Raw genomic sequence first — 13,755 nt, forward strand, 5'->3', positions numbered from 1 at the left:
CCAGAAACAGGCAGACAAACTGATTGATTATTCATCTATAGCCACCCCAAGAGGCATGTTTTGGGCATCTGCTGCCACAATCCCACCCCTTTGTGTGTACATGTCTCTGCCCCTTTCGTTCCATCACTTCTAAATCTTATTCTTCTGTTTTCCCTTCCTCCATCACCATTGTTGCTCTTATTAGCCTTAGTTTATTAGCTCTGATTATGTCACCTTTGCTCACGAGTCGCCAGATATCTTTCTGATGCCGTCACGTGGTTCAAGCTCAAGTTATGATTAATAAGTCAGCACACCGCTTAGTAAGATTGAAATCAACGGTCATTTATTATATACAACAAGTAATGTTTACACAATAATCCTACTATCTATATAGAAACCTTATCACTACTGGCCAATACTTAACTTTAGGAAGGGCCCACCAGGTCAGGGAAACGAATGGCTTATCGAATCGGATCTGGCCCGCGGGATTCAATAGGCTGATACAGGTCGATGGCTAGGAGTCTTTATCGGATAGCGATCGCTGGATTCAAACTTACAGTTGCTGGTTGATGTTCTTGCGAAGGTCTCGAGCAGGCGAAGAAGGGAGAGAGAGCGAGATCTGAACTTGGCCCTTCACTTTATAGGACCCAGGGGCCTCCTGCCTCTCGGGACGGCCCTTGACCCTGAGTCCCAAGTGATTGGACTTGTTCCCAATCACTGCGGCGTTCGATACGTCCAATTGCGAGGCGATTCCCCGATCGGGGGGTGGTCGTTCACCTGCCTTTGTTTCGGCCACTGCAGGCGCCGACAGGTCTGGCCCGATATTCAATTGCTAATATGTTGCAATTGTTCCCGGGGATAGCCGATTAAACTGCAGATGTCTGGGTTGATGGGCTGCTAATAGTCCTGAGTATCGATCTGGGCCGACTTCCCCAGAGCCGAATATGATATTCTGCCTGCAGCTGTCCGTTTGTGTCCTGTTGCCTGCTTTTCCCATCAGCCTTTTCGGTTAGCCATTTTAAATCGGGTTTTGGCCAAATTAATAGGGAATCAGCCATTTTAGGTGGCTACACCATGAACAAGTTCAAGGAATATTACTTAACTGTTCTGCTTGTGATAAGCCTTAAGGTACTTTCTCTCATACTTGTCGGTTTGCAATATTCTATTATCTTTTGTGGCTGTGTGGTATCCTAGCATCTTCAAATAGGAGCTGGGAATTTATAGCAGTGTTTAGCACTGATGCTTCACAGCGCCAGGGTCCCAGATTCGATTCCCAGCTTGGGTCACTGTGCGGAGTCTACACGTTCTCTCTGTCTGCGTGGGTTTCCTCCGGGTGCTTCGGTTTCCTCCCACAAGTCCCGAAAGACGTGCTTGTTAGGTGAATTGGACATTCTGAATTCTCCCTCCGTGTAACCGAATGGGCGCTGGAGTGTGGCGACGAGGGGCTTGTCACAGTAACTTCATTGCAGTGTTAATGTAAGCCTACTTGTGACAATAAAGATTATGAATAAAAAAATAAACCCTGTTTTTCATTATGATGCTGCTCGTTTTAAATTCAAAGCAGGCAAGCTTAAACAATCTTGAGTACAGATGTGTCTATTTCGTTGACCATACTGAAGCAACAACCGTATTCATATCGTGCCTTTAATTTAATTGCGCACTGCGACATTTTACCAATTTCATTGTGTGAATGATCTGAGATTAATTGATGCAACAAGGTGTGAAAATAAATGCAAATATAATCAAGATTTACATATTGAAACAAACTTTTTTTTTTTAAATTTAGGAACCTATGAAATCCCGAGCACCACAACTTCACTTGGAATATAGGTTCTACAAACAGCTGGGATCTGGAGGTAAATGCAGACAGCTAATCTTCACATAATATTTCTAATTTGTTAATGAATGTTCATGAAAAGCTTCTGACATATTATGTTTGGAAAATTGTGATGACTACTGTATGTGTGATTTGATGAGAAGCAATTAGCAGTTTGTTCTTGTCTGAATTATGCTTGAAAAACAATAGTTTAGTTGAGCTGGAGTTGCAGATCATTTATAAATAAAAATATATTCTTCACACTGACCAAGAATGCACATGATAAATAGTTTTGGTTAAGTGTAATCTTTTGTTTGATTTGGTGAAATGTTGTAGATCTGGTTTGGTCATGTTGAGCAAACAGTAGTTTTAAAAGTGCATGTAATATAGTAACATTTTTGGTCTAGGTTCTGTAAGGATTTTCTTGTTAATCCCTTTAATTTTTGTTCTTTTGGCTACTTCAATACCTGTACCTGGGCAATTAATGGAACCTTTGCCTGTAAGATGATTTTCACCTTTAATTTTAAAAACAATAAACCTTCAGGATGCGCTGTTTGCTCTGACATGAGTGATGGCACATCTTAATGGACTTGGCTGTCGGCCAACAGACTTTCAGATTGCTTGGGTTTAGCTGATAATCTATGCTGATTGGTGCTGACTGTTCTGGAATGTTCAGCAAAGACAGGAAAGCTCCATCTTGTTAGTTTTGTTTTGAACAGCAACTGGGAAGGGCATGGGTGGGTGGGTTGGGGGTGGGGGGTGCGGGGAGGTTGGTCACAGCCCTGATCTCTCTCACCTAATTGATTCCTCCTGAAGGTCCAAAGTGAAGACTTTTCTCTCTGCACAGCTAGGTGGAACTACAAAGAAATCCAATCCAGCCACTAGTTGCATGCTGGGCCAGCTGTTTTAAAACCCAACAGCAAATGAAAACGTTAGCTGGGGATCTCTCCAGGAAAACCGATCCAGCCAGCATTTCCTCCCTGTCCAGCCTGTGTTTAATTTCTGAAGGCACAGCTGGAGGGAACACTTTGGGTTTCTCTCCCTGAAATGTTAAGACTTCTCATCTTGTGGAGGCTACTTCTCTGATACTCTGTTTTCCTTAGTAAAGCTAGAGAACTTTCTGGTGGAGTTGGAAACAATACGAATTACACAGGCCTGAGGCTGTTCTTTTGCGTGAAAGCATGGTATAATAGAAGTTAAAATGACTCCACAGAGGGAATTCAACAGCCTGGGAGTTCCGATTGATATTTTCTGCCAGAAGATTCTCGTCAGCAATCCAACCGGTGGTTTTCAATCTCTCCGTTTCCTGGAAGGACAACCTTCTGCTGGAACAACTTCAACATCCGAAGCAAGAACACTCATCTTCCATTTCTTGTTTTAATTCCTAATATTTTTACCCCTCCTCCTCCCTCTGTGTATGCCTGGCTGGTGTGTAATTGGGTAGAGAGTGGGATGAGTAGAAGGGGGGAGTGGTAGATCAGCTGGCTGTTATTCTGTTACCTCTATTTTCGTTATGAATAAACGGCTGTTGTGTTTCACTTGCAAATCTGTTGCCTGTAAATCATTGAAGCAGTCAAGGGTCAAAGATCTCAAACTTAATATGAACTATCGGTTAATTCATTCGTGTTGGGACTCCAGAGTCTGTGGGGCTGGAATTGACCACACACTCGCCCAGGGTATCATAACAGTAGTATAGGTACAAATGTGATTGATCCACTCTGTACACGGAACAATTTACATGATCCGAAGGTTCTGACACTAATCAAACCTTGAAATGGAGCATACCATAATACCATTTGTGGCTCCTAATAAGGAATATGTTATCTGATTTAATCTGTTTGAAAAAGTAGTCTGTTGTAGCAAATAAGCCAATTATTGCCTGTATATAAGATTAGTAGATGCATGAACAGCAGCAGAGGGACTTGGAATTCCACTGAAGCTCAATGTAACTAGCGGATGACAAACTTGTACGATAAATTAAAGCAGGGTTTTCAAACGGGGGTGGGTGGGGGGGGGGCGGGGGTCATGGAGTGATCGGTCATAGCATTCCTGATCGTGGGTGAAATGCCCAATGGCTACGACTGTCTTTTAAGAATGCCAGCCACGACCGATCTTTAAATACGAACGCTAGAGACTTCCCGCCAGAAGCAGCGGCAGAGAGTAGGTCACATGTCTAGCACGCACACTGATGTTGCATGCTCAGTGCTTCCATGCTTTGCATGTGAAATCACGGAGGAGAGATTCCTCCATTTTGTAGCTAGCAGCAAGCAATATCTGAAGATGGGTCATTTTGTTATAATGAAGAGGACCAGAGACACAACAAGCCAGGATCATGCAACTACATCTTTTGGAGAGAGCTGTACAGGAGAGTCCATGATAGGACAAAGAAGTGATTTATACAGAGCTCGAGGGCCTCTGGTGAACAAAGTCTCAAGAAGAAACTCAAATCGGGAGCAAAGTAGTATAAAGATGATTTCTTGAGATATGGCTTTGTTAATTGTGCCTATGCAAATCAGGATGCAAAGCCCATTTGTGTTATATGGAGGGACGTAATGGCAAATAAGAGTTGGATGCTGACTATATCTTGCCTTGCAGACATCATTTAAACGAACTGAACCTCAACTTGCAAGGGAAGTATGATGATTGCTTTCAGTACTGAAGAAATAGATGCTTTCTGAAAGTAATTTAGAGTTTAGCAAGTGTGAGTATAAAGCCAGAACTACATGTTACCTACACTGCTACAACACATTGAAGAAAGTAATGTCAGTAAAGAAACTGACAATAGACTCTCAAGCCTTATTCAGCCGCATCTGGTGCGATAACCGTTTTTGTCACAACTTTCCAGAGAAGTTTCAGATTTTGGAAAAAAGGTGGGTGAAAAATCCTTTTGAGACCCCAGAGTCAATTATTAACTTGGGTCACTCCAAGTTCAGAAGAGACTGAACTTCTGTGCCTCAGCTGTGACAGCACGTTAAAAACACACCACAAGTCCACTAGGCTGTCAAAATTCTGGAGTAGAGACTCCGAGCAGTATCTGTGCTGAGTAAAACAAGCTTGTTGTTGCTATTACCCTTCACAGTGACCTACGTGTGCGAGGTTGGAATTTCCATCCTCTCAAATATGAAGACAACACAAAGGAACTGGCTGATCTCTGCACCTGATATGTGTATTGCCCTCTCCTCCTGTGAACTTGTGATTGGAGTGAGATAGTGAGGACCAAGCAGGCTCATGTGATGCATGGCAGCAGGGTAGCACAGGAGGGTGGTTAACACTGATGCTTCACAGCTTCAGGGTCCCAGGTTTGATTCCTGGCTTGGGTGACTGTGCAGAGTCTGCACGCTCTCCCTGTGTCAGCGTGGGTTTCCTCCGGGTGCTCCGGATTCCTCCCAAAGACCAAAGATGTGCAGGTTAGGTGGATTGGCCATGCTAAATTGCCCTTCGTGTCCAAAAAGGTAACGTGGGGTTACTGGGTTACGGGGATAGGGTGGAGGTATGGGCTTCAGTAGGGTGCTCTTTCCAAGGGCCAGTGCAGACTCAATGAGCCAAATGGCCTCCTGCACTGTAAATCCTATGATTCAAGGATTAGCGAAATTGGTGTGTCGTGAAGGTCGCCTGGCGACGGTCCCCCAGGCCGGCTGGTTGGTAAAAATAGATCCTGGGCAAATACAATTGACAAACACTGAATTAAAAAACTGGGACAGTTTGTAAGTACATTTAAAAGTTGAACACCTGCTTAAAATCTGTAAGGATTGATTTTGTAAATGATGGTAATGGAAATTGGTTAATACTAGTTTCCTCACTGAAATGTAGGTGCTTTTAATGATAGTGACGGTATATGATTGAGCAAATAACATTAATGAATAGTCTCACGTGCAGTGGTGCGGGCTCCTCAGAACTCTGAATTAGCCCAAGTTAAATACAAAATGCCACTGGCGGGAGAAACATTCTTACACTTCTGGTGTTATGATGGCTTATCCTTCCAATCCCAAATATTTTGTCCACTCTATTCCATCTGTACTCCTTTGAATCAGTGTAGGCTTAAGTTCCACTCCCTCTTTGATGTATTTTGGTTTGTTTGGCTCCTCTTCATCACTTTGTTTTTGAAGCTCCAGCTGTGCTCCACATTTTTCCCTTTTTCCACTGTCCTGCCTGGGTATGTCAGTTCCACTCTTGTTCCCCCTTGCAATAATTTTAGGAGTTATCCTGCACCGGTCCTATCTCTTTTCCACTTGTGTAGGGGTAGTGACACATCTGCTGGAGACCTGGATTAAAAGTTGGAAATGAGACTCCAGGCTTTCTTAACTCAGACCAGTAGATAAGCTGACTTTCTGTCAACTGCTCCTGTTGCTTGTATGCAATGATTGAAACTGTAAAGCAACAGAAACAGTGCTCAGAAGATCAATTGATCTGCCAGTAGATGCAAACTATGCACTTAAAACAAATACTGTATCGTCCATTCAGAAGCTTGCACACTAGCCCAACCTCACGTAATAGAGAACAGCATCACTTTCATCTTACCGACTTATTTTCACCTCTGAGTTTCAAACCCTCCAATGCTTATTGTTAAGATCCCAGTTGATGATGTAATTGGCCGGGAAGATCCCAGAATGGAGTCCTGGCTCAAAAGACCGTAATTTTTTAAATCGAACATGGAGGAACAGAATCACAGGATTAGTTTTAACAACCGTAAATAAAAACATTTCTTAAACATGAATAAATGGATTACAATACAACATTCATTTCGCCCCCCCTCCCCCCATGTTAGATGAACAAATAGTTTAACGAGATTGACACGGATGGCACAATACCTTTTTGAAGGTACGATGGTCTGATTCGCACAACAACCTTTTTAAAAACACATTGGCTATGGTCAAACACACTCCAATCTGAATCCAAGTTGGTGTCTGGATTTCTCTTCAACCTCCTCAGATGTTTGTTACATGAGATCTACAATCTACCTAACCTCCATATCGTTGGACTGTGGGAGAAAACGGGAGCACCCGGAGGAAACCCACGCACACACTGGGAAGAAGTGCCAACTCCACACACTCACCCGAGGCTGGAATTGAACCCGGATTCCTGGAGCTCTGAGGCAGCAGTGCTAACCACTGTGCCACAGTGCAGCCCCATCCTGGAACTCCCTCACTGACAGCACTGTGGGTGTACCTACACCTCCAGAACTGCAGCGGTTCAAGAAGACAACTCACTACCACCTTCTCGAGGGATACTAGGGATAGCAATAAATGCTGGCATAACCAGCGACGTCCACATCCCGTAAATGATGTAAAAAAAAAAAAAAAAATGACGACTTAAGATTTTAGGAATATTGGTTTCTAATTACTGAGCAAAGGGTTGACATCCTGAGGTTATCGTGTTTGACTCCAGTGGTCATGTTTTTAAATGAAGGAATCCTGGTTTGCAGGGCTTGGGTGCTTTCAGAAGCTAGAAGGTGAAATTGACCAGAAAAATGTACTTTTCAGTCTGGGCAATGCACTGATCTTTGGCTGGGGAAGTGCCTGGGGAATTCATTCGCTTTTCAGCTTGGTGAGATGATGTCATTGCTGCGTTGAGTTGAGAGATTCCGAGAGATTTTGAGAAAGTTTTGTAGAAGAGCCGGACCACCAGTAAAGGCAGTTTTCTCTCTTGGCAAGATCAGTTTAAAAAAGAGTAATAATAGTTAAAGCATAGTCGTCTTCCCAAGGACAGCTGAAACATAACCAGCTTTTTGAAGTCACCCCTCCCCCCTGCCCCACACAGACATGTCAGCCCACGCATATTGATTGCAAGTGATCAGATTTGAGGGATTCGATCTCATTTGTGAACCTCCTGAGAGCACTGTGAAATGTTTCTGTTGTGGATGTTTGCTCAGGGAGTTGGGGTCAGGACCAGGTTGCTGGCCGATTGCTAATTGATAGTCTTGCGTACAAGATGACTGGCCTGCACTTTAGATTTTGTTCTTGTGTCTGAAGATTGTTTTCAAAGAAGTATTGTCATTGCTGCGTTTTCCACTTCCAGCAATGAGCTATTATTGTTTTTGGAATGAATTTACGAGAGAACTTTTTCTAGGACGATCTTTCAAAATAGATCAAATTTGAATTGCAATTTTGGGCTTAAATGCTGACATCAGCCAATGAAAGGGTGCGCTGTCTCCTTTTGAGTTTGCATTATTGGATAGAACGAATTAAATATGAGCACCTTTAACTTAATTTATTGAAGTCTGAACCACTTCTGGTGGAAAACTGAGAGATGAAGCAAAGGTCTATAAGTTCCAGTTTAATAATCATCATAATTAATCCAGAAATGCATTGTTCCAGTGGCTATTCAATGATGATTGAAGTGTGTTTGAGAACAGCCATCAGGAAATTAAATTTGTTTTGCAATCCAACAATCAAATTTTCCAAGCAGTTTACAGAGAGCTGTCAGTGAGGCCCCAAAGTTACTGCTAACTTAAACATTTAAAAAAAAAAAAAAAAAAATTCCCCAAATAATTTCTTTGAAAGGGGCAGTATCACCGGGAAGGTGAGGCTGGACACAAAGCTGGAATCGAGCTCTCTGGGTCTGTGCTCAGCCTCATAGAAACCCAATGGACTTAATTTTTCACTTAATTTACAAATTCCTGCATGCCCCTTTCTCTTAACACCAAACTAATTTCTGTTTTTCACTGTGATGAACGCTCATTTAGCCAATACAGGTCTGCTAGCCTATTCCGTTCTTTGCACCTTCCCTGATTATACAGAACTCCTTAAAGCACCTCTATTGCATCTTTAATTTCCAGCTTATTCATTATTTTAAAACTCCCCCTCCTATAAGACAACAAGATGTAGGAGCAGAAATAGGCCATTGGGGCCCATCGAGTCTGCGCCATTCAATGAGGTCATGGCTAATTTGATATAGTCCTGAACTCTACTTTCCCACCTTATTCTCATAACACTGGATTCCCTTACTGATTAAAAATCTGTCTGTCTTGGCCTTGAACATACTTAACGACCCGGTCTCTACAGCTCTCTGCGGTAAAGCATTCCACAGATTCTTACCCCTCTGAGAGAAGAAATTCCTCCTCGTCTCTGTCTTAAATGGGTGACCTATTACTTTTTGATTGTACCCTCTGGTCCCAGACTCTCCAAAAAGGGAAAACAACCTCTCTGCATCTACCCAGTCAAGGCCCATGAGATTCTGATGTGTCCAATAAGATTACCTCTCATTATTCTGAACTCTAATGAGTACAGGCCAAACGTATTCAACCTCTACTCATTTAAAAAAAAAACCTCTATACCCGGGTAAACCTGGTGAACCTTCTCTGGATTGTCTCTAATGCTAGTATATCTTTCCTGAGATAAGGACACCAAAACTGTTCATCGTATTCCAGGTGTGGTTGAACTATGCCGTCTATATTTTTTGCAGGTTTTTTGAATTTTATACTATTTTCTCCTCCCACTTGAATGACTCCCTGTGCCACGGTGCTATGGGCTGTTTGCTCATCCTCCCTACAGCCCCCACTCTCGTCCACACAGGGAGCAAGAATCTCAAACTTGTTGGACAAGGGCAGGGGATGAGACTCCTGTAGTGCTGCTTCTTGGATCCCTCTACCTGGCTCACTTGTAGTCGCACCCTCATCTCCCTGACCACTGACCAAATTCAGGTAGTTCATCTAAGGGGTGTGACTCTCTCCTGAAACACAGCAGCCAAGTAACTCTCCCCCTCTCTGATATGTCACAATGTCTGAAGCTTTGACTCCAGCTCATCAACTCTGAGCTGAAGTTCCTCGATCATCTGTTACATATGTGGTTGCTATGAGCAACAATGGGATCTGACAGCTCCCACATTCTCCAGCTACAACACATCGCCTGGCCCTGCATCCCTATTTTATTTGATCAGATTTTCAATTTGTTTTTGATTTTTGATCTTCAGTTTTCACACTTTTTTTCGACCAAGCCTTCATTCTCAAAGCAAGTGCGAAGGTAGAGCAGCATCTATTGTTTTGCAGTGTTTAATGTAAAGCAATATGAGATGTGTCCCTCCCTGCATAAAGAATGCTGGAAATTGCAAATTGTTGTTTAATGATATTAAAAGAACACTACAAGTTTAGCTCAGTGGGCGAGACAGCTGGTTTGTGATGCAGAACAAGGCCAGCAGCACGGTTTCAATTCCCGTACCAACTTACCCGCACAGGCGCTGGAATGTGGCGACTAGGGGCTTTTCACAGTAACTTCATACTTGTGATAATACAAAGTTTATTATTATTATTACTGTATTGTTCACTGAGTATCTGACTGTGCTCATTCTACATGACTGTGTTCATTTGCTATATTACATATTTCAGGATTCTGAAACTGAAAATAATGATTAAAACTGATCATTGAAATAGTTAAATTTTTATTGTTGGGGACTGTATTTATCATTATATCTAAGGCATTTTAATATGTGGGGCAGGTTGAGCCAGAGGTTCTCTTTACTTTTCAGTTATTGTTCATATGTTTATCGTTCATATGTTTGCCTAACTGCCAGTATCATATTTTGAAGAACTGCAAGTTGGAGGGGATATTAGTTATTCAGCTGTATATTGGATCTATTGATGCATTAAGCTGGGACATGTGAATCCGGTTTCATCTGAAAAGGAGGGTAACTCTTTCAGCCAATGGTGACTGTGGTGAGAGAGCAGATCTTTTTAATGTGTGGCAATGACTGGTAGAAGTTCTTTGTGAAGAATTTTCAGATGCAGTGTTTGTGAAGACCTGTGAGCAGTAAAGCTTACAAACCATCTATGTTGGCTTATGTTTGGAAAAAGTGGCAACTCCTGCTTTAAAATCTCTTCATTTTTATTTTAAGTTTGTCTCATTATTTACGATCCAGGTTTGGCATTACCGACCTAGATACCAATATACAGAAATGAGAGGTGAAGTATAGAATCTTACAGAAAGAATGAAGAGAAGTTGGAAATGGAGAGAGAGATGACAAAATGTAAAAATAATCCAAGGACAGTGAGAATGCCAAATGAAGATATGAAGAGTGAAACATAATTAGGATTGGGAGAGAAGAGGATCGAGTTCCAGGAAGAGAGAGTGGCAAAAAGATTTTTTTTGCATTTTTGATGCCACTGTAATTAGCATAATGGACTGTTTTTAAACAATAACATATTTCCTGTCTGATCCATACATAACTATCAATTGGTGCACAGAAAACCTGAAAATAGGAAGTAATTATTAACGTCAGTCCAATGAAACATGGATTTCTTTCTGAGTCAGGGAAAGATTTTTAAAAAAACTTTAGTAAAACAACGTAAATTGCTGCATTTTGGAAATTTCTCCTATCATCACCTGAGAAAAAGCAGAAACACTTTGGAATCAATGAGAAATAATGAGCCTCCCTATCCCAATTTTAGTGTGGCTGACAAAATGTTTTCCTATTGGGACAATTCTGGGTCTCCCATCTACACGCAAGACACTCCCAGGTTCCACTAACTTATTGGTCTCTTTGGAAACTCCCTACCACTGAATGCTTGGTTAACATGTTCACCCAATTGCAGATCAGATGAATTGAATGAATTTCAAATTATTTGACACTACTAGTTCTTCCAGTTGATTGCATTGTCTATCCAGTCAGTGTTGGTTAGGTTTTCTATGCTTTATGTAAATACAAAAATCTAGCTGTTCAAAAAGTAGCAAATATAAATGTGCATCAGAAAAGACCACCTTAAAGATTAAGAGCTGAAGTGCTGTTACATCCTTTGTGATGCAATGCATTTCATTAGTTTTAAATTATGGTTGGACAGAGGGTTAATTACTATTTCTAAAAGGTTAATGTTCTTTGCATAGCCAGTTATTTACCTTTAGTACCATTAGACCCAGAATAAAAGACTTTAACCAGTTTTCGTTCAATAAATGCAAATTATTGGTTTATTATGAAACAAAACTTTTTTTAAACTAGTTGCAAGAACTTTTGTACGCAATTGTACTTGGAAGTATAATTACCCCTTTTTTAAAAATCCCCAATATGTGGACACACTTGACAAGCAGAGATGGGCTTTGGAGAATAGGCTTTATGGCATGAAGGATAAAGTTTGCAGCGTTTAGTCCTGTTGATCTGAAGTCCCCTCATGAAGACAGACCGTTGGACCTGGTGGATGTCTGGAGGTTCTCGCCAATAGAGCTTTGGCATTCAGGAGAATATAGGGCTAAATCAATTAATCTCAGCTTTTCAAATGCAGACAAGATGAGGATTCTCTAGCTGCAGGTTGATACCACACATGGAATTCCAAACAAGGCTGAGTGAATTAGGGCAGTCTTCCTTCTCTGCTTATTTCCCAAATGATTTCAAAAACAACAGGTGAAAACTTAAAACCTATCTCTATCATGTGGTTTCCTATACCAGTTCGCTAACCCCGCCCCAAGTCAGTGAATGTGGTCACAGTTCAAAACAAACAATCGGCTCATTTCCCCCTCGAGTACTGTGCAGGTCAGGTGATTTCTTGGAAAAAGGCAGGCCTTCTACCAGTCCAAAGGTCAACTTGTGATCTTTCTTTTAAATAAACTCCAGGTCAGCATCCAAGGTAGTGCAATGTATTTCCATATCTTTCAAAACTATTTTTTTTTTCTCCCCAAAATGTTATTCAAACACTGTCACCAACAACGCCACTCTCTGCGGATCTCTCACTCTGATCATCAGCCACCCTGGAGACCAATCCTGATCTAAAAGGGGTAGCACCAAGTTTACCTTGGAAGAGACATTAATCTCGTGCTACATAAACTAAAAATCAAGTGTTGGTTAATCTCATCCCACCCTCAATCATGGTGCAGCCAAGCACATGAATGCAACAACTGAGGCTAAAGTATTTGCAGGTACCTTCAGTTTAAAGTGCTGAATATGCAATCCTTCTCTGTCTACTTCTGAGGTTCCTATTTATACTGCCTTTGATATAATGAAACGTCCCAAAGCATTTCACAGGAGTTTATAAAAGAAAGTATGAAACCGGCTGTGTACGGAGTTTTGGGGTCAAATCACCAAAAGCTTGGGCAAAGAGGTAGGGTTTGAGGAGTCTCTGAAAGGTGGAAAGTGAGGTCGGAGATATACAGAGGATATTCCAGAGCAGAGCTTGGGACCGAGGCAGCTGAAAGCATTGCCAACAATGGTGGAAATTGGAATGCACGAGAGGCATCTTGTTGTGCTGTGGAGAGTTGAGATGTGGGGAGGGATGAGGCAAGGGAGGGATATGACAAACAGGATGAAAAGTTTGAAATAAATTCCACAGAGTTTGACCAGGAGCCATTATAGGTCAGCGAACACCGGCATGATTGGGGAATGGAACTTGTGCGAGTTAATAAATGGGTAGCAGCATTCTGATTGATGTTCTGAATGACCTCTTATGGACAGTAGAATATGGTAGACTAGCCTGGAGTGCGTTGGAATAATCAAGTTTAGAGTTAACAAAGGCATGAATGAAGGATTCTGAGGAAGATGAACTGAAACCAGGATGAAGTCAGACGAGTTGCAGAAGTGGAATTAGTCGGTCTTGGTCATCATATGAATTTGAGGTCAGACAGAAGCTCATTGTGGGGTCAGAAAGATCGCAAATAGACTGGCTTAATCTTAGGGCGGCATGGTAGCACAGTTGTTAGCTTACTTCACAGCACGAGGAACCCGGGTTCGATTCCCGGCTTGGGTCACTGTCTGTGTGGAGTCAGCACGTTCTCCCCGTGCCTGTGTGGGTCGCCTCTGGGTGCTCTGGTTTTCTCCCACAAGTCCCAAAAGACGTGCTTGTTGGGTGAATTGGACGTTCTGAATTCTCCCTCGGTGCACTTGAACAGGCACTGGAATGTGGTGACTAGGGGATTTTTATAGTAACTTCGTTGCAGTGTTAATGTAAGCCAACATGTGACACTAATAAATATTATTATTAGACAGGCCGGCGGATCTGTATAGCGTGGAGAACGAAGTTGAAACTGGGTATAACCTAACCTTTCCTT

The 13,755-nt window shown here is 42.0% G+C and overlaps 1 protein-coding gene across 9 annotated transcripts in view; it reads left to right on the forward strand.

Moving 5' to 3' along the window:
• The window catches only part of LOC140429491 (casein kinase I), a 359,065-nt gene that overhangs the window by 160,846 nt on the left and 184,464 nt on the right, over positions 1-13,755 (forward strand). For all 9 annotated transcript variants that reach the window (XM_072516548.1, XM_072516547.1, XM_072516551.1 and 6 more), the window contains one exon: positions 1,766-1,835. In XM_072516548.1, the coding sequence (XP_072372649.1) occupies positions 1,766-1,835 (70 nt within the window). The remainder of the gene's footprint in view (positions 1-1,765; positions 1,836-13,755) is intronic.

Source organism: Scyliorhinus torazame, chromosome 9 (genome assembly GCF_047496885.1).
Source record: "Scyliorhinus torazame isolate Kashiwa2021f chromosome 9, sScyTor2.1, whole genome shotgun sequence".
Lineage (NCBI taxonomy): Eukaryota > Metazoa > Chordata > Chondrichthyes > Carcharhiniformes > Scyliorhinidae > Scyliorhinus > Scyliorhinus torazame.